The 22,511-nt window shown below is 35.8% G+C and overlaps 2 protein-coding genes across 2 annotated transcripts; one reads left to right on the top strand and one right to left on the bottom strand.

Annotated features, from left to right (window-relative positions):
- Positions 1 to 6,437: 6,437 nt before the first annotated feature.
- Positions 6,438 to 7,073, bottom strand: LOC117314567 (zinc finger protein 233-like). The gene has a single exon (XM_033868633.1). It carries the CDS (start codon positions 7,071 to 7,073, stop codon positions 6,438 to 6,440), a length of 636 nt encoding a protein of 211 aa, XP_033724524.1.
- Positions 7,074 to 13,863: 6,790 nt separating this feature from the next.
- Positions 13,864 to 22,242, top strand: LOC117314566. The gene is made up of 5 exons (XM_033868632.1): positions 13,864 to 13,906; positions 14,117 to 14,207; positions 19,445 to 19,597; positions 21,842 to 21,973; positions 22,163 to 22,242. Exons 1-5 carry the CDS (start codon positions 13,865 to 13,867, stop codon positions 22,240 to 22,242), a joined length of 498 nt encoding a protein of 165 aa, XP_033724523.1. The 5' UTR covers position 13,864.
- Positions 22,243 to 22,511: the final 269 nt, after the last annotated feature.

Genomic DNA, 22,511 nt, shown 5'->3' with positions numbered 1-22,511 from the left:
TGGCTGACAGGTAGCCATCTTTGACTTTGACAATTGAAGCTTGTTATTGACATTTCTCAAACATAACTGAAGGGATCTTTCTCAAATTTCAAAAGTAGGTCCCCCCTGGTACCTTGTTATGCATATTGCATTTTTGAGACCAATCGGAAATAAGATGGCCGACAGGCAGCCATCTTGTATTTTGACAATTGAAGTTTGTTATCGCTATTGTTCAGAAAGCACTGAAGGTATCTTTCTCAAATTTCATATATCGGTTCCCCTTGGTGCCTCGTATTTCATTTTGGGACGAATCTGAAAGCAACATCGCCAACAGACAGTCATTAATCGCTAAATTTCCAATTTCATATATAGGTTCCCCTTGTTTGAAAAGTACTGCAGGGATGTTTTAGGTCAAATACGGTATTAGTAAGAGAAAGGGAAAAATAGAGAGATCAATCCGACATGGAACCTATAGAGATCATTAAATGGTGAGCGCGAAGATCCCTCTAGGATCTCTTGTTGTGATCCTCACGTCATAACCACGTGTAGCATTGTTCAAGATCACCAAGTAAAGCTATTAACAAATAGAACATAAACATTATGTTTATGTTTGGTCAAATAAAACAAGGTGAGCGGTACAGGCCCTCTGGGCCCATTGTTATCCCAAGTCATCAGATGGTGAACTGTCAAAATGCTCATTTTCATGTTATCTTTATTTGTAGAGAAGTTCTCAGAATTCATACATTGACCACTCTTGGTCTCTCAACTTATGGGTGTTACGAGACCGATTGTTTAAACAAAATGGCGGAGAGACAGCCATCTTGGATTTTGACGGTTGATATTTGCTATTACGATGTCTCGGAAAATACTTTATTGGAACTTCTATAATCTGATACACAACATCTACTTGCTTTGTTCAATTTTGTTCAAGGCTTTTTCCCGAAAGTATTGATGTCTTTCTCAAAATACGTGTTTATATGTTCTTTTTTGTGTGTTTACTGATCGGGAGAAAAATAGTCATATATCAATTTGTTTTGTGTATTCTGAGCACTAAAATACTAAGTTCCAGGTTTCGTCATAAACAACACATACACACGACAGATTTAACAGCGCAGATTTATTTTATCGAATGTTGTCAACTACATTATAAATACATGGACATCTATAAATACATTTATACAACAAAGATTCATCTTGAAATCTTATGTGAAATAGACATATTCCATATGCAATCTATTGAAATATTTCTTTCAGTTAGAAAAATATGTTTATTCAATAAAAATATATCAGTTTCGCCAAGAAATGTATATCGGTATCTCTTCTGTATAGATACAGTTTATCTCTGAATTTTGTTACAATTTTGTATACTAAACATTGTTCTGTTTTAAAGATATACATATGTATTTCCAAATACAAAATCAACGCTAATAACCTTTCAATCCTTTGGTAATGAAACAAATATATACATGTATCTATGTTGCCCGCGAAAAGATGCCAGACAAGAAGGCTAAAAAGACGAAAACTCGATATACAAATAGCTAAATGATGCAAAAAAACCGGGGTGAAAAATGCGCAATTTTAACTTTTACGCTTTTGAGTCATGTTCACCTCGGTTTGGCGTCTTCAATTTATTTCAATTTTATTTAAGTCTAAGCTATGTCAACGTAGAGATAAATGAATATTTTTGGAAATTTTGAAATGTTAATCAGATTAAATTATAGTTAATTTTGATACATAGATATATAATATGTGAATATTGTAACTTGCGATAGTTCCATCACATTTCCAGGCATAAACATGATTGTGGAGAATATTTACAATCACAAAACCATACTTGGAATGTCGTAACATTGATTTTTATACATACATTTACTAAAATCATACTCGGATTATTGTACCATGCAATCGTTCATTATTTACAGTTACAAAGTATCGTAGTTTCCATTAGCTCCTAAATAAATGTCTGTTGGGTCGCAAAACACTAATGGCAATCTGTCCCAGGGTGCATTGCCATTCCCCTTTATGAAGGGTTACCGCAATGCACTCTGGGAGAGACTGATAGCGGGGCAGTTCACTGTATATGCAGGCTTAGACCACAATTAATTTCCCTATTTGTTTTACCAAAGAAAAATCGTAATTAAAATATTTCAGAATTTTGCAAAAAATCTGGTTTTCACATCACGTGTAGAACTGTTCAAACTGATCATACAGTGAGCTGGAAAGTACCCCATGACCGGCATTTAAGAAAGATATTGATATTTAAGTGTAACCACCCTACTATATTGTAGGAAAATCCGGAAAATCACAAAATATTACTACTCAAGCCTTATAACTCCCCGTGTCCTGCCTCACAAACAAACATGGAAATGGTGTCAAAACAAAATTCTGCCACTAGATTAAATATTGCACTATAAATCTATGCTAAAATTATGTCCATATCTGTAACAGCTAAGTCAGGAAAAAATGTCTAATTTCCAATTAAGTTAACGGCTATTTTGCTATCAACTTTCTATCCGCGTTGCTTCGAACATCACGAATTTAGCTTTTACATCTTCCTGTCTGCGACTTTGCGCGGAAGATTTTAAACTTTTCCACTTTCTCCCAATGTCTGTTTTAGCACCACCGTTCGCTTTCCCCGTATGGTCGACCCCATCAACCTTACTGTTTTAGGTCCAGAAATTGGCGATACTTGACCTTGGTTATTCCCTGATTTGAACCTTCCCGAATCTAGGACTGACACACGATACACTGATCAAGTTCCTGCTCATTTTACTACTTAGTCCGAGAGTTGTCACAATCTTTGAACGATCATAGTTTCCTAAAAGGTCAAAAACATGTGTCTAAAATGCTTAATTATGTTATTTAGCAATCCGAAAGTTCTTTGACACCGTCATAGCTTTTATAACCGTTATTCGACAATATTTCGATGATTTTTAAATGTACTCACGGTTCATTGGATAAAATGTCCTATACATGTCCTGTATATATCCTGTATATAATCCCGGAAAATTGTCGGATTTTAACTTCCAAATAGCGAAAATATTCACTTTTAATTTCCTAAATACTTCTCCGTTAGGCACTATCAACGCGAGAAAACACAATGAGTTAACTTCCATAGTAACTCGGAAACCACTAGAAAAATCCTCAGCTTCCCGAGGGTAAATATCCTCCGAAAATCCCAGACCTATGTCCTGCATCATATTCCGAGTAAATAGATATCTCATTACAACTTCAATATAATAGAGAACACAACTGCTAAACACACATTCAAAACGTTCCATTACTCAACATTTCTTTGTGAAACACACAACTATATGATGTGGGTAGCGGAGATAAATCCACAAGCTCGAGGCAAGCACTTCTAGGGTTAAAATCCATTTCCGAACAAAGTTTCCGAATATATGCCGTTCCTTTGTAAATTAAGAGTAACGGACTTAAAACACACAGTTTTCGTGCTCTCGATAGCACTACAGGATTTGACGAGTTGTATGAATCCAATCGTACCAAACTCCGTCGAACGAAAGACATCACAGTTTTTCGTAGAATTCAAACATCCATAGTGTTAGTTACAGTTTATCACAACCACATTTTAAAACCATCCCACCGCTGCCACCAATTGTAACGTCCGCTCTCCATGAACACGGGACGTGAAAGTTCTTTTTGGGATGGTTGTGGTGTGATAAACATAATTCAACACTGGATATAAAGTTTACTTATATTTATTAATCCACAGGAAAATCCCGAAGGTACAATACAATCCAATGAAGTTTCATCCATCTTCCACGCTATCGCCGGCGCATTCACACTTAACAGTTCACACACATTTAAACTAACTAAGTCCTCACATCCTAAATATGTACATCCAAACGGCACTAAGTCCGTTTAGACTGAAAGCTGCTGGAGAACTCCTTATGCAAAACGCGCAAGTCCTTTTATATCCCCTAAGGGTTAATTAATATGTATGAATTGAGGATGTGGTCAATTGACCAATCCTGACTTTTAACCCGAAATATGGGCGTATCTAAACCCCTATCTCGTCATTTCCAAATATAGCCCTAGGCACTGACCACTGGTCCCACAGACCGTGTGCTACCTAATAACGACTGACTTTCAGGTTCTATCGTTTGGTTATATTTTACCTTGATATAGAATGAAGGGTGTAAACCTAAAACGGGTTAATTAACAACTAATCTAAGGGAAGCAACTCGCATAGATTTGGCTGACTATAGCGTACAGCTTTAACTACTCTAGGTAACTTTGAACACATAATATATAAAACTTGTCTATTTCCTAGTTCACTACACATCACACTTGTATGGCTTTCCCCATGTATGTATTTTAAGATGACCATGCAGGTCTTCTACATTGTTAAATCTTTCATTACATATATCACACCTTAATGTATTTAAGTCTGCATGTGATCGTCTGAGTGTAGGACAAAAGCCCCCCCGGACATTAGCCCCCCCGGACATTAGCCCCTAGGACAAAAGCCCCCCCGGACGAAAGCCCCCCCGGACATTAGCCCCCCCGGACAAAAGCCCCTTCATTATAAATTTAGCTGGTATACTTTATATAAATCTGTACTTTTGAAAAACAAAAACTGTATATATACTGCTGTTTTTATCTCTGAAATTTGGAGAATAATTGTGTGGAAAATGAAGGTCCTTGGTTCAATGTCAGAGCTGCATTATATGTCTGTGGTTAAACATCATAATTTATTTGTTCAAACTTTATATTATTAAGTAAGCTGAACATTTCAGGAAAGCTTATCATTTAAAACAAAATGTCTTGAAGTTTGTACAATAAATTATGATGTTTTCCCACAAACTTACTCACAGTTTCTGTCATATATGTTGCATACTTCAATTAATGAATACAAAAACATGGTGTAGATTTCATAGTTTTTAATTTGTTATTATTCATTAATATCACACACAGCCATATAACAACACATGATATCAAACTGCATAATGATAAATATTTCATGTACTAAACAGTTCACGCGCTTCACGAATAGCATAACATAGCTGGGCATAGTCTGCAAGCAATGTGGCTACAACACATTAAGGTTCATTCACTTAATATCTGAAAAGTCTTTGGTACCACGGTACCACGATTCATGCATAACACACTAGTCTGTGAGTATAACACAATAATGACGCAAACGCAAACACAACAGCACGACTATGTGACTCTGATCCACTATCATGAATGAGGAATTGTTCGTCATCATCAGTTCCTGTTGTCGTCCATTCGCCATCAATGATGAATTCCCGAAGGGTAGCTGGCTCCTTGGGAAGAGTACCACGTTTCTGTCTACGAATGGCCCTCTTAACACTCTCTATTTTCCCCATGGCAACACGAACTTCCACTGGACATTGCTGTAAGGCATCTGCAACAATCTGTCCTGGTCGTCCTCGATTTGTTACAACATTGTCTTTCATAGCTACACGTATCTTTGTCGCTTTTACGCTATTGATGTCATTCTCATGGCGGTGATCAGTTGACGAAACTATTCTTTGCATCTGTAGATCTGTTACAATGGCACCTTTACATGACTGAGCTCGTCTCTGAGAACATTCCCATCGTACTGTAGTTTTGTTTGTACCTTTCTTCGTAAACATATAACCATCTACACATAGTTTCACTCCACCTTTGGCAGTACGTATGATCTCCATGCTGAATAAATTGTTACTGATTACACATAATTTCTGACCTCCTAATATACTGCAAATATTGATAATCAAAGAAATGCCTACAAAAGCAATAAACATTTGATCCCTATTTGCAGTGTCTCAAATTATAACATAATAAGTACCTAACCAAACATGTTGCTCTGTGTTGTAATTTTAATTTTAGGAATGATTAAAATCAAAGAAACAATATAAAAACAATTTATACCTGTGCAAACATAGAAATTTCACTGTTGATACACATGAAGCCATTAATGATATATTTCCTTCGAGGAGAATACAACATCAATGAAAAACCTACCAAACACCTGTGTAACAGCTTATTGTTTATGTAACAGTAAAATCAATGAAAAACCTACCAAACACCTGTGTAACAGCTTATTGTTTATGTAACAGTTCAAGTAGTTGTTTACATTGCAGAAGCCACTGGTGACTGAAGTCACTTACATATGTATGTAGCACTTAATATAACCACTGCTAAAACATATATTGTAATTTAAAAAAAAACCGAATAAATAAAAACATAAAAAATAAAAAAAATAAAAATAATTTTTTTTATGAAGGGGCTTTTGTCCACTTTTTGATTAGTGTGAAGGGGCTAATGTCCGGGGGGGCTTTTGTCCTAGGGGCTAATGTCCGGGGGGGCTAATGTCCGGGGGGGCTTTTGTCCGTACCTCGATCGTCTATGTCTCTGCAGATCGTAGTCCCGTCTAAAGCCTATTCCACAGACCTCACATCTGTGTGGATTATCACCATCGTGTATTGTCAGGTTTTCTGAAGGTATTGTATCTTTCTGAAATCTTTGCCACAGATGTCACATTTGAATGGCTTTTCTCCTGTATGTGTCATGATGTGGGTCTTTAGGCTACCAGCAAGTAGGAATCCCCTGTTACATAAGTCACATTTGTGTGGCTTGTCCCCAGCATGTCTCCTTAAATGTCTGTAGAGGTTACTTGTACAGGTAAATCCGTGACCACAAATATCGCATTTATATGGCTTCTCTCCTGTATGTGTACGTTTGTGCTCCTTCAAGCCACCGGAACTACTGAATTTCTTACCACAGGTGTCACAGGAATACGGCTTCTCTCCAGTATGGACCCTATAGTGTCTCTTTAAAATCAATTTTGTAGCAAAACACTTGCAACAAATCTCACATTTGTATGGCTTCTCTCCGGTATGTGTCCTAAGGTTTTGCTGTAAGTTCCGTTTGGTAACGAACCCCTTATTACAAAAACGACACGTATGGGGCTTCTCAGCCAAATGTATCTTTCGATGAACCCGTAGGTTAGGTGCGTTTTTAAATTCCTTGTCACATACATCGCATTTGTAAGAAGGATTCGTCCCTTTGGCCTTTTTTATGTGATCCAACTTACTGGGATTCTCTTCAGCTCTCACGGACATCGTAGATATGGATCACCCACCTTTAAGATGCGATGACCATAGACGTTTCTCTGAATAAACAAGGTTGTGTATTTGTCCTTTGTCACAAATGGATTTACTTTTGATAAGTTTTGATATAAATCCATGTCCTCTTCACCGAATTCTCACGAAGTTATTTTCTTTCTTTCTTTTATCTTTTATTTCAAATGTCGAAGGCGAAGAAAATTTGCTCCAAACTGCAGTAGTTCAAACAAACCTGGAACATATAGAAAAAAAAACAGGAATAATCACTACACATACGTGGTGAAACCGGCTATCTCGCACTATGCACATGCGTCTGCTTCTTGTAAATATTAATAAAAAATATTTGACCCTACTCATACTATAACAACAAGGTGTAACACTCGAGAAACCGGAAGTCGGGGTGAGCTTCGATTAACTTTGAACTTCGTTCAGACCGATTAAAATATCAAATGCTCGCCTATTTCAGTGACGTACCCAGATATTACAATTGAACATTTCAGAAACCCCATTTCCATTTTTTACACAGGATTTGGTATTTGCATATAAAGTATAAATAACTTTAAATATTTTCCCGCTTATATTACTTTTCTGGACTTTTTTCCATAGCCCAAGCCGAACCGAATCAAAAGTGTACAAATGTACAAAATAACATTTTTTCCAAGTGAGAAAAATATGGATGTTAAGACATGAAGAATTAAAATATTTAGTATCAGTAGTAGAATATTTTTTTTTCTGAATCCAGTCTGGGCATAAGTTATAAGATTTATTTCATTATTTAATCTGCTATTAAGAATAGATGTAAACACTTTACCAAGACATGAGACAAGGCTTATTGCTCTATAATTGTCTAAGTTATCAGGATCACCTTTACGTTTATATATGGGTTTAATTACCCCTACCTTCCAGGAATCGGTAATGCAGCCTGTATTAAATATGGCATTAAATAATTTATAATATAATGGTTTTAATAATTCTACAGTGGCTTTTAGCTATTCATTTAAGATTCCATCTGGAGCCTTATTGTTGCTTAAAGTATAAATTTCACACTCAGTAATTTCACCATTCAGTAAATCATCGAATCTTCCATCTCCATATTTAATTTCACTATCAAAGTTCTCTGAATGGATTTCCGAGTGTTGCCGGAAATTTCCCCGAAAAGTTGCGATTGTGTCAAAGATTTCATTAGAGTTACCTCCCTTGTTAAGACCTTTAAAGTAATTGTACAATTCATTTATATTTTTTTATCAATATTCTGCCCGTTTGTAGTTCCGTCAATTTCACCTAGAATTTGCCAGAATGGTTCGGTTCTGATTTGGAAGCGTTTCATAATTCTTTTTCCATTTTCTCTTGATGAGTTCTGTAGGATTTATTTAAAGTTTTTCTATATTCTGTTACAGAATTTTTAAGAATAGTTTTATTTGTGAGATTTTTTTCGACATTATAACAGCGTTTAGCTCTATGAATCAAACCTCTTAAAAGATGACATTATCGTGTAAACCAAGGCTTACTGGATTTTTTTACGTCTGTGTGTTTGATGAAAAACCTTCTGTATTATGGTATTGCTGAAACATCTGTGCAGGATGTATTTTGTCAATAGTTAACTTAAAATGTAAATATAATTGAGATAATAAGAATGTATAGAAATATAGAATTAGTATAATGGCGTAATTGACAATACATCATACAATATCAATATATCCAAACTCCTACACCACCACCATCCCAGTATGGACCCTATAGTGTCTCTTTAAAATCAATTTTGTAGCAAAACACTTGCAACAAATCTCACATTTGTATGGCTTCTCTCCGGTATGTGTCCTAAGGTTTTGCTGTAAGTTCCGTTTGGTAACGAACCCCTTATTACAAAAACGACACGTATGGGGCTTCTCAGCCAAATGTATCTTTCGATGAACCCGTAGGTTAGGTGCGTTTTTAAATTCCTTGTCACATACATCGCATTTGTAAGAAGGATTCGTCCCTTTGGCCTTTTTTATGTGATCCAACTTACTGGGATTCTCTTCAGCTCTCACGGACATCGTAGATATGGATCACCCACCTTTAATATGCGATGACCTTAGACGTTTCTCTGAATAAACAAGGTTGTGTATTTGTCCTTTGTCACAAATGGATTTACTTTTGATAAGTTTTGATATAAATCCATGTCCTCTTCACCGAATTCTCACGAAGTTATTTTCTTTCTTTCTTTTATCTTTTATTTCAAATGTCGAAGGCGAAGAAAATTTGCTCCAAACTGCAGTAGTTCAAGCAAACCTGGAACATATAGAAAAAAACAGGAATAATCACTACACATACGTGGTGAAACCGGCTATCTCACACTATGCACATGCGTCTGCTTCTGGTAAATATTAATAGAAAATATTTGACCCTACTCATACTATAACAACAAGGTGTAACATTCGAGAAACCGGAAGTCGGGGTGAGCTTCGATTAACTTTGAACTTCGTTCAGACCGATTAAAATCTCAAATGCTCGCCTATTTCAGTGACGTACCCCGATATTACAATTGAACATTTCAGATACCTCATTTCCATTTTTTACACAGGATTTGATATTTGCATATAAAGTATAAATAACTTTAAATATTTCCCGGTTATATTACTTTTCTGGACTTTTTCCATAGCCCAAGTCTCCAAACCGAATCAAAGGCCTTTTTGAAGTGTACAAATGTACAAAATAACATTTTTTCCAAGTGAGAAAAAGATGGATGTTAAGACATGAAGAATTAAAATATTTAGTATCAGTAGTAGAATGATTTTTTTCTGAATCCAGTCTGGGCATAAGTTATAAGATTTATTTCATTATTTAATCTGCTATTAAGAATAGATGTAAACACTTTACCAAGACATGAGACAAGGCTTATTGCTCTATAATTGTCTAAGTTATCAGGATCACCTTTACGTTTATATATGGGTTTAATAACCCCTACCTTCCAGGAATTGGTAATGCAGCCTGTATTAAATATGGCATTAAATAATTTATAATATAATAGTTTTAATAATTCTACAGTGGCTTTTAGCTATTCATTTAAGATTCCATCTGGAGCCTTATTGTTGCTTAAAGTATAAATTTCACACTCAGTAATTTCACCATTCAGTAAATCATCGAATCTTCCATCTCCATATTTAATTTCACTATCAAAGTTCTTGGAATGGATTTCCGAGTGTTGCCGGAAATTTCCCCGAAATGTTGCGATTGTGTCAAAGATTTCATTAGAGTTACCTCCCTTGTTAAGACCTTTAAAGTAATTGTACAATTCATTTATATTTTTTTATCAATATTTTGCCCCTTTGTAGTTCCGTCAATTTCACCTAGAATATGCCAGAATGGTTCGGTTCTGATTTGGAAGCGTTTCATAATTCTTTTTCCATTTTCTCTTGATGAGTTCTGTAGGATTTATTTAAAGTTTTTCTATATTCTGTTACAGAATTTTTAAGAATAGTTTTATTTGTGAGATTTTTTTCGACATTATAACAGCGTTTAGCTCTATGAATCAAACCTCTTAAGATGACATTCTCGTGTAAACCAAGGCTTACTGGATTTTTTACGTCTGTGTGTTTGATGAAAAACCTTCTGTATTATGGTATTGCTGAAACATCTGTGCAGGATGTATTTTGTCAATAGTTAACTTAAAATGTAAATATAATTGAGATAATAAGAATGTATAGAAATATAGAATTAGTATAATGGCGTAATTGACAATACATCATACAATATCAATATATCCAAACTCCTACACCACCACCATCCCCCCCCCCCCCCCCCCCCCCCCCCCCCCCCCCCCCCACGCAAAAAATAAATTAAATGAAATAACCCTGACTTGTCACATGTAGCAGTATTTGGCCACTCACTCAAGATTCTGCAAATTTTTTTAACAACAAAAGTTATACAGAAATACGAGGGTAACAACTAAGCAAATTTATCATTATGGAAGAAAAAACTTTTTTTACAAATGCATTGATGAATTTGATGTATTATTATATCACAAGGCATACTGAAACTTGCATAAAACAGTTACTGTGAATTGTGCACATCTCCTACTGAATATCTGACCACCATCAGTCTGGGGGATCAGGCATGGCTGTGTTTACAAACACTGCAGCTGGTCAGCTGATGCTATCACCAGTAGATAGCTCCTCCCTAACAATTAGTCATGGACTGGGCGGTAGGGACTACCGCAGACCGGGCTTTAACTAAGAGTGGTGCCGTTTCCTAAATTTCATATGTATAAATGTCCATAGGATTACTAATATGCCACGTGTTGTTCATTATCTCTAGTGACATTTCACGCTGTGGTTTTACTATAAATATGTTATCAACCTATTGGTTGTTGATACTACATCACAAATACGGTGAATCCATCCGTGTATTTTTATATTTCATTTAGTTTATCAATACACAGCTCAAACAAGATCCCTTCATATAAACATATGAATAGATTCCAATGTGTTTTTCATTATCTCGGGTTAGCACTTCACACAGTAGTGTCGTGCGCCTCCACTTGTAATTGGGGGTATCTTGTTACACACTCGGTTTTACGATAAGGCACTTAACGCTCCCCCAAATTTACATATCAGTCAAAACATGAAAGGGGCCTACGACGCGAAAATTATGTATACGGTCATATTAAAAATATTGGAGTTACTGTTATTTGAACGTGTTCGTATTTTTTCAGAATTGAATCATTTTTCCGACTTAAAAGACATCGTGGATTCCTTCGATAATAGCGAGGAATTGGGAGAATTTGCCGAGATTACTGGATTCCTAGACAATCACTACGTGAAACAAAAACCCCAGGAATTGAAATGGAGAGAAATAGAAATGGAACTGGACTTACCACCACTACCAAAACGTCAAAGAATTGACCAGTATGGCGGCCAGCAACTACCCAGGCCTGACCACTTAGAAAAAGTCAGAGAAAAACAGTTCAAAACAAAGACGACCGTTGACATCAAATATCAGGTTCATTTAGACAAGGATTTTTGGAACAATAAAAAACTAAAAGATATACACGACGACATCCATGACATGTTTAAACATGTATTAGATGAAGCTAAAGATGGAGCGGCAGACAACGATGTGGGGCGTGTCCTCATCCATCACCCGAGTTTGGACAAAGCTATCGTGGTTCCATTACATCCATTAGAAGAGCTTGTTGCCGAACTGGTCATGGAACATGTCGAAAAGGTGCTGCAGAGTCACGAGGAGCTCACCGTGACGAAAGGATTCGATATTGGCATTGGCATGATCAACGTCCCCAAAGGGAGTGGTAGGAGACGGAGTACGGACATATCCGGCGGAGATGATTCCATCAAAAAGAAGACGTCTCTTGTCCAAATCGTCAACGAGGATAGCATGTGTATGGCTCGATCCATAGCCGTGTGTTGGGCACTCGCAAATAAGATATCTAATGAAGAATGGAAAGAATTGACCCAAAACGAACCACAAGCACCCATGACACAACAGATACTCCGCCATGGGCTTTTCAGAAAACCAACCTATAGAAAACTGTAACCTTTTTGTGCCTAAAACCCTTTAATGAGTCAGAATAATTGGGATTTGACATCTCGGGCAAACGAATCGGGACATTATTTCATGAACGATATAATCCTAACATAACATTTTAAACATCAGACAATGGTCTTATTTCTTTGACCTCAATTTAATATAATTGATCAATGTTCATCCCTGCATGCAGCTTGTTAAACATCGATGTCTCTTGGTTACTTAGGTAGGCCTAGGCCTATTGTTGAAAATGATAAGAATTTGACCCATATGTAAACTTAAAAGTAGGTCAAGATAAATCATTTGTTCAAATTAAATAGCCCTACTAAAAAGAGCATAATGGCCCATTATTGAGTTCCTAGGTCGTCCAGAGAGTTAATGTGTTACTCACCCCTTGATATCGACAGCGCTGTCTATTTTCTGATACATGTTCAGCCATGGCTTTTGATTTACAGATGCTTAAATATTTTGTATTTAATCAGTTCCAGGTATGGAGATAAATTTATTTATACCCGGCATGCTGAATATCATACCACAATATGAGAGGGTGTATCAGTTCAACCGTTACCAATGTATACATTATACTCTGTCTTTATTGCGCGATAAGACATCTTTTCGGCAATTAGTGTCACTCTACGTATACCCATGTATTAGTCTGATCTGACGTTGATCGGGGTTAGCAGACGTGATAACTGTCTTTACCCTGTATGTGATTCTGTTGTGTACTTTTTGTGGAAATGTAATAAATATTGTTAACTGTTTAATTGTGTCGAGTCTCCTTCACCAGCGTTAACAAGCAGACCCAACGAACCTGGGTTGACGTGCGATTCAGGGTAGTGTGCCGGGTGCAGTTTGTACATAACAAACTGGGCCCGACACGCTCCTGTTACATCTCGATGCGGTACACGTTAAGAATACAGGTAAGTATGTAAGTGACAATGCCTAAAACAAGCTTTATGACATCAAAATGCTGTTCCCTTACATGTATTCGACGTAGGAGGCATGCAATGCTATCATCAGACGGAGGCGAGGTGTTTCGATTGTTCCATCATACAATGATCTACCAAACCCGTCGAGGTATACCGAACGGATCTCAGTTGGGTCCAGCTATAAAATCGGACATTTTTCGGTCATGTAGTATTTCATGACCCAGAAATTTGTATAAGGAAGTCATAAAGGAATGGAAGATAATTTAGCAACTGTTACGGTATTTTCTTTTTCTGTACTTTCGTTTATATTCTACTTTCGTTTTCGTTTATATCAGAATGGCGCAGTTTTCCTTGCATATTTGTGTTGTGCTCCTGCAAGTAAGTTCAGTAACAGTTATCAAAAACCTCTTTCATCTATTGACTGATTTTGTAAGGCTCTGCTTACATCTGTACATTCAGGTACTGGTTATATTCACCATAATGTATATCGTACAGTGTAGCATACAGTGATTCGGATTTTGAATTGACACGATACGTTTATGTTATTGCAAATAGGAATGTTATGTGTTGTTTCACGTGTATTTGCAGGTCTCCAAAACAGTTTCCGTCCACCTGGTTCAACACCAGTTATCTGGAAGACCTATTTATTGCAAACCTGTAATTTGTCGGATAGGATTTCGTAAGTATTTACTATTTCTAAAGACTGAGAGGACAGGGTTGATAAGTAAGAGCTAGTATTCTTTTAAGCTTCCTGCGTCATTTGGGTATCATCAAAGTTTAATTGCCAGTAAGCAAAATGTATGTACCATATAGAATACGTTTTCTATTGTTTGATTTTGCTTGACATTGTGCATATGGCAATACCAATAAAGATATAGCAGTGAGTCTATATCTTTTAAAAGAAATTCCTTAGATTGTTTTGGCTACTTACCAAACTTGACGTGTTCGCTATAATCTATAAACACATTCTGGCTTTGTGCCACTCCAACAACTTTGGGGGGTTTAATAAGTGTGCACAACAGTCATAAAGGTATTTAAAAACAAGTTTTATGTTACCAGCTTGTTGCGAATCGACCATTTACCTAAACCTGTATCATAAGGCGCAATTACATCCTGCAATTTGCCTGTTATAATTAATTTAAAGTACAATGACACGTAAATGAACAGTACAGCAATGATGAAGTTGACGATTGCTGACTTAAATATTAACATTTTATAATTCTAATTGAAAACAGTTAAAGATGTGCAAATGGAAATTGCTATATATATCAGTACACGTATTAAGAGACACTTTGACCTTTGTGACCTTTGATGACCTATACCTTGACCTTGGTAAAACGTTAACATTATAAGTGTGCTGTTATTTTCGTACTGTACAGTATACAGGATTTCTGTACTTACACTTGTTGTCCTTTTGGAACGACGCCAAATTGTAATGTAAAACAGATGACTCACCAATGCAATGTGTGAGCTAATTAAATCAATATCTTAAAAAATCAATCTATATCCGGTTTTGATATTTTTATTAAATGTAAATATATTAGAGTAATGCTATTTTCAGGTGTTACGAGTGTTTCAAATTTATCTGATTTTGATTTCCGCTTTAGTTTCCAATTTCTGTGTATCTTATACGGGCCATTGTTTTTAAAATTCAGGTATTGTGGGTCAACACATGACACAGGTAAAAAAAAACGGCTCATTCCCCGAACACCAACTCAGGTAAAGTCAAAGGGAGGTGTTATTGTAGGAAGTTCTTTGAAGTTTAGTTATAGTCTGTTTCAATATGAAATACCAACTCAGATAAAAAAAAATAGGGTCAGCTCAGGTATTTGAATCAGATATACTATCATAAGGAATATTTTACTAGTAATATTGAAATGACAATATTAAATCAACAAATATACATAAAATAAATAAATCATCAAAATTTAAAAGCACTATGCCAAATTATATATTTTGCTATTGATAATGACAATATCAGATTAAATGTACAAATAAAAAAATAATTAAATAATTAGAAATGAGTTACTGATCTATATTGTGTTATATAATAACAAATATCAAAAAAATCAAATACAATGTACATGTATAGCTATTCTAAGTAAGATAAAATATAAACAAAAATGTTACTGCTAACTAAATATAAACATGAAACCGATATAACTTTTAAAAGAATATTACAATAATTCTTCAATAACTTAATTATTCATACAAGTCTGAAAAACATAAAGTTAATCAATAGGAAAAAAAATAAGAAGTCTAACTAATATTGCTTTACAATGAAACAGTATGAATTGAATATTTAAGATGCACAAATCAAAACGGCACAAAATTTAACAAAAGGATAAAGTTTTGTGAAGTATCCAACGATACAATTGTTTTACAATTCAAGATTCAGTAAGTACATATGTATGCCGAGATGTAGATGATTCAAATATCAAAGCAAAATATGATGTTTTTTTTCCAAAGTGTGCTTCAGTTTTATACACTCTTTCTTAAACAGTTTGACAATCATCAATACAATACAATGAAATACAATAATATTTTATTAACAGCTAATGATTTTCTGATCACCCAACAAGTGAGTTGATTTATCTATGTTCTTACACTGAGGATATTTCTGTAACAGACTATAACTCCCTATCAACACACCTTAACCCCTATGTAAACACTCCACCCTAACCAGAGTTGGTGTTCAGGGAAGATGTGAAGCAGACTATAATGACTGTCACAACATACCTGTCCCTGTGGTGTTTTTTTTAGTTCTCTGGGGCTATTTATAGCCCCGAGAACTACAAATGTGCTTTGCACCTTGTAAACAGATTTTAAGCCTAACTGTGCATTCATGACAGTATGTTGTGATGCCAGATTATAGGTATTGTGTAGTTGCTGTGTTGATAACAATCACAATATTCAATATCAACTGGAATTCGTTTAATTTAAGAAAAACTAAGTTTTAATGTCTATTTTTAGTAACAACGGTGAAATACGAGCTATACCTCCCACTAGGCGGCATCGTTGGGCCGAGATTAAGTGCAATTTGTGTATGTTGGTGCTATCTGGACTATTGACAGTATCAATTATTTTTTTCGAGGGGGGCTTCAATCACTGCTCCCTAAGGTATAGTTTACACTGAAGGGGAAACACACACGTGTGTCTGTGGTCTACAGTGTAGTGAAGGGACAAGTCCTGAATGTGTCTGTGGACAAATACCTCTGTCGTGGTACATACAGATACAACTAAATTGAAGAATTAATGAAAATAAAATACATCAAGTTATATAAAGCAAATGTATATAATGTATGTGACATAAAATTATATATAGCAAATTTATATAATTTTATGTGACAAAGTTATAAATAGCGAATTTATTGTATGTGGTTCACATATAATCAGTATCATACATTAGGTAGCAGACTACAGTAGGACAGCCTGGCCATGGGCAATTTTTTTGTTAAGCAAATAACCCCTGTATTATGATATGCATAAAAAATGAAAAAAAATATATGTACACTATAATTGGTATATTCAGTATGAAGAAGTACATACAGGCTTCACATTTGTTAAAACAAAAAATAATAAATTGGTTCCGGATTTTAAATTTCCGGATTTTCCGCAAGTGTGTTTACACAGGAAATTTAGTTTTGCCTACAGCGAAAAATGGATGCCCACAATAAAGGTGAGATAACGAAAAAACTTAATTCACAACATATGTCAAAACCAGATTAATTCTGTCTTTGGGATAGAGATATTTAATTTTAAATAGGTTTCAGAAAAAAAATTGTGTAGAGAATTATGGTATTTTGGGTCAAATATCATAATATTTTGCAATTTTTGAGAAATTTTTAAGCTGTTACCATGGTATTCACAGCTCTAAAAATCACAGAAAATATCAGTTAACTTATCCTTCAGAGCTGTATTAAAATTGCAAATGTTGTACAGATTACAAATATATATACTTTATTAGAGTTTATATGTAGGGTTAACTGGCAATGTTTACATATCTAAGACATGTGTCATATTTTTCAAAATTGGGCATTTTTACTGTACACTGCTACCTTACATTATATGATTCCATACTACAAATATTATATATATTTTGCATCAGAATAATTGTATCATACTTAGAGCATAACATAGTATAATTTCTATACAATATTTATCATAATAGTGTTTACTACAAGTTGTGAGTGAAATATAACAGGAGATAGCTATCTTTAATTATTATTTAACTCATAGTATTGTTGTCAAGGGAAATATCAGTTAAATGTGCAAATCAACAGATATCATGCAAGAAAGTAAAGTATAATCTGTCGAAACCAGATATTCATGGTTGGTAAATGACAATATATGGAATATGAAGGTTTGCATCAAAATATTGTGACGGGGTTCAAACCACAAACAAGCGTTAATACACTATTTACAGTTTATTTAGTACATATCCACATTCACCGAAGTGCGCACATCAACAAGTCCTAATCAGAACATCATAACATCAAAACATACGAAACTTAGAACTATATGGTCACCAAATCTAAAATTTACTAAATCAACTGCCAGGTTACTCTGGGTCTTAATCACACTAGAGCTGTTTAAATTGACCTCTATAGTGACCTAAACTCTCCCCTTTCTCTGCCCCAGCGTTGACAGACACATACCAGCCAGGATACTGGAACTGGACTTGTTTGGTTTGGTAATTAATTCCAAATCTGTACGTCTTGACTCTCACAATATACATGACGAAAATGAGATGATATATACATAACGTATATTGCGCATTAAAACAAAATTGTTTGACGGCTTGTCGATTTCTAAGGCCATTTTGACCCGCATATGCCCTAAATAAAGTTATAATAAATGCTATAACTATAATTACCAAATGCAAGAAAATTGACAACAATGAATTGAATACTAATACCATGCCCAGAGAACTACGTGGCCCTTGGCCTCTTGTTTAAAGTTGGAGAAAGGAGAACACACCGTTTTTTTTTGTTTTTTTTTGTTTTTGTTTTTGTTTTTTCATTCCTGCGGTTGTCTTTTTGTATCTACAGGGAATCCACACAACTTTCAATAGACCATATAAAATGATACATATGTTTGTTCTTTTCATCTCGCACTGAAATGCGTGGTTTAAACTTAAAATTTAGTAATTTCAATGCTAATTACATTGTAAAAGAAGCCTTGCTTTAAGGTATGTTGGTGAAAGTTGGTATGTAACTTCAGTATGAGTAACCATAGTTCAAGTTCGAATTGCAGGGTTTTTGGGTCAAGGTCAAGGTCACTGTTATTATTTTTAGTGGGGGCCGTTAGGTGACATGCATTGCTTTAGAAATACCCAGCTTGTTTCCTTTACAAGGTAAGATAGAAATGCACACAAAACGATTATTAGAATATCCATGTAATGTACTTTGAAGAATCAGTGTATCAATTGAATAGGCAATATTCATTTAATCATTCATTCATTTATTTCCTATTTATTTATCTATTTATATGGCCAGCTCCTGTGATACACTTGATATACTTGATATATTTGAGGTTATAATATGATATTATAAAGCGTCGTCGAAGGTCGATTTGGCCATTGGAAAATAAACTGTGTATATGTGTACAGCATGTACATTGTACTTAGAGACATTCATCATAACAAACGATACACCACTGGTAGTTAGTTTATACAGCTCGAGGTGTTCCGTTTAAGAACATGCACTACTCATGTAAGAGCTGGAAATATTGTTTGTTTATTTATTTAGTGGTGTTAATACTGATAATTGATACTGTATATTTGCGGGAGAAATTGAATTATCGGCCGACTAATAAACACATGGAAAACTCGGACTCTTCCGGGGTATGGTATAGCCGATTGTTTTATGACATTCAATCATTATCTAAGAATTTGCTTTTTTCTCTATTTTCTAGAGGCGTCATTCTGCAAAAAGAACAGCACAAGTGACTATTGTCATTTGTGCCCTCAAGGCAGCAAGCAGGATCAAGTTGTTGACTCCGGAATCGTCCATTACGAGAAAGACATTCCAAAATGCGTTCGTGTAGACAACGCGTGTTTTTTGCCAGGTATGCCTAGAATATCAACATTTGTGTTGCATGTAGTTACTGTACGTACTGTTTAACTCCAAAGGGGTGAAATGAGCATGTCCGTCATTGTTGTACTTTAGTCGGCTACTTCTGAAGAACTATAGGATTGCCTTAACGATATTTTTCTAAAAGCTGATCTTGTCCTTATATCAATATGTTAAACCAAAATGACACTAATCTTTGGAAAATTATTTTGAGTGATATTGAGGCTGTATTTTGCCATTGCAGGATTTCTTTAACAGAAAAAGCGTCGGGATCAAGTCAAGATCATGATTGCTAGATACAAATAACCTATAAGGGACTTAAAGATGTAAAGCTATGACATTTGTATATTAAATATGCTGGTTTAAGTTTGAAGCAATATTATAAAGTTGCAGGGATGACTTCTATTGGTAAAACTTTAAATGGCGTTAAAGTTAATGTTTCTTCGTCGGACAAAACCATTTTATTATATCGCGCGTGAACACTGTGGTTTGGAGGACACCAGAATCAAGGATCAAAATCTGGGATTTTGTTTTATTCTCGCTTTGAAGTCAAGGGCGAACCCGGTTGATTTTACACACTGTTGGATTCATTGATGAGGCCAGCTTATTTCACAATATATTGGATTTATCTTATTTCAAAAGAGATGGAGTAATTTGATTTCACTAACTCTTGGATTTATTTTTTATTTCAAAGGGGACCATGTCAACTCTTTTCAGAAGATATTGGACCGACATATTTCACAAACAAATTTATCTCTCCCCCCCCCCCCCCCCCCCCCCCCCCCCCCCCCCCCCTCATTTTTTTTTATTTCAGAACGGATTGGGAGTACTGATCCCACTCACTATTTGTTCATTTAACTGAGTAATCTAAGGTGTGTAATTCTAATTGCACGAAGACTGACCTTGCTTTGGTTACTTACTTTGTTTGATCTTTATTTTTATCTTGATTGGATACTTAATGTTAGAAGCAATTATAATATTACCCGTCGATATAATAAATTGGATTTATAGTGTGGCTGATTGGCGCTCCCGCCAAGCGATGAGCGATAGTGCGCCATGCACCGAGCGACAATATGTCCAGCGACATAATGAACGCGCCAGCACGACATAATCACGCGACGGTGCGACACAAAAACTCGCATGGGCGAGAAGTTTTGTTGAATGTCGCATCGTCGCTCTTCACATTGCGCACTGTAGGTCTTCGCTTGGCGTAGGGGTATACTGTTGCTTCTTGCATGGTACATTGTGTTGACGAAGCACCGTACGACAAAAGTACTTCGCAAATGTGACAGGGCGACAGTATACAATTATTGCCCTTGTTCCGGGTTGACATGAATATTCATGTCAACCCGGAGCAAGGGCAGTAATTGTTTTATTATACCGAAAAAGACATAAGTGAATCAATTTTGGTATCAATAAGTTGTATTTCTTCAAACCATAGTTTAGACTGTTCAACGAAGATCGTTCAAGAGGTACCCCATCGTCTTTCTGGACCCCGGCATAAAATTCTCCAAGTCGAACGTTCAATGTATGGACGTCGAAGTTTTCAAAATCCTTTGGTCTACCTGTTGCAGATAGGAAATGTCTAAAGGAATCCACGGCCCCATTGATGACCATTTTGGTGTTTTTAGAATCCTTTTCTTGCAATAATTTCGCCATTTCCTCCCTGTTGGCAGACGATAGCGTCCGCCGGCAGCCATTGTTGTTGTCAAGCCGAATACTTGGAACTCCTCTGATTCGACTACTTTTGAAGACGTTACGGACGAAGCGCCGTACGACAAAAGTATTTCGCAAATGTGACAGGGCGACAGTATACAATTATTGCCTTTGTTCCGGGTTAACACTGGTCGGGGGGGGGGGTTCTGTATACTAAGAACTTTAATGTATGTTATACGTCACACTGCAACGTTATTGCATCGAATTATACGCTCATTTTGTCGCAAAGCCTCGTCGCTCCTCGCTTGTCGTGGAGGAAGAGGGGTGTCAATGCGACAGTGCGACTCAATAGATTTTCACAATTTTGGTCCCTTGCATCACTGACGGGAGAAACCGCTTTATTATTCTATTATTTGACGAATACTGTATCTGTTCCTGTTATTTAAAACGTGTATTTCTTGTAAATCAATTGTTTATTACATTCTCTGAATAGCTGCTTTCGAAATATAACATTCCTCCTAACGTTCCATTTAATTGTAATAGCAATAATATTTTCGTGTTTTTTGTTCTCTCTTTTCTAAAGAAACAGCACCTGTCTTTGAAAATGGAAAGGCAGTCCGCTGTTCCTGTGACCTATCAAGGGGGTTTATTGGGGATAACCTATTCTGCACAAAAGTGAAAAGCTGCGCGCCTGGACTGGAACTTACCAATACAAGTATGGAATCTTGAATACTTCAGGCTGTAAAAGTTATATAGCCTATTTGATGACATGGTGCCCTATTATGTTGTGACTAATATGAACCTTTAATCACGGATATAAGTCCGTCCTTACATTGAATAAGTATATACTAGTACAGTAAGATTGTTTACTGCATTCCATTGTAGTATTGTTTTGATACCCTAGGTGGCCGGTGTATACCATGTCCACATGGAACGTACAAAAACACAAGTAACTACGACTTCTGTCAGCCGCACACCAGGTAATAACAATACTTCATCATAATTAGAACTATTAACCGTAAGGTCACGATTTTGTGGCTACTTTTAGATTTACTATCTAGTGTATTTACGTAGTTATGATTTGTTTCGATTTGACAGGATTTTAAATAAACGCTAATGATTTCGTGAAAACTATCGTTACACAAAGTTCAATGCCAACAGTGGAAAAGCAGCAAGAAATTTGAGCCCCACGGAAATCTATACTAATGTACATGATTGAAGTCAATTTTACGTCCAAATTATAATCAACAGCC

This window comes from Pecten maximus, chromosome 16, assembly GCF_902652985.1.
Source record: "Pecten maximus chromosome 16, xPecMax1.1, whole genome shotgun sequence".
In the NCBI taxonomy this organism is placed as follows: Eukaryota; Metazoa; Mollusca; class Bivalvia; order Pectinida; family Pectinidae; genus Pecten; species Pecten maximus.
This window is presented reverse-complemented; position numbering and strand designations above follow the sequence as displayed.

Excerpts from the sequence above, each read along its gene's own strand:
- LOC117314566 (XM_033868632.1), top strand. The coding sequence starts at position 13,865 with ATGGCGCAGTTTTCCTTGCATATTTGTGTTGTGCTCCTGCAA. Across the intron at positions 14,208-19,444 it reads AATTTGTCGGATAGGATTTC|AGGCGTCATTCTGCAAAAAG; the intron begins GTAAGTATTTAC and ends TCTATTTTCTAG. Across the intron at positions 19,598-21,841 it reads CAACGCGTGTTTTTTGCCAG|AAACAGCACCTGTCTTTGAA; the intron begins GTATGCCTAGAA and ends TCTTTTCTAAAG.
- LOC117314567 (XM_033868633.1), bottom strand. The coding sequence starts at position 7,073 with ATGTCCGTGAGAGCTGAAGAGAATCCCAGTAAGTTGGATCACATAAAA.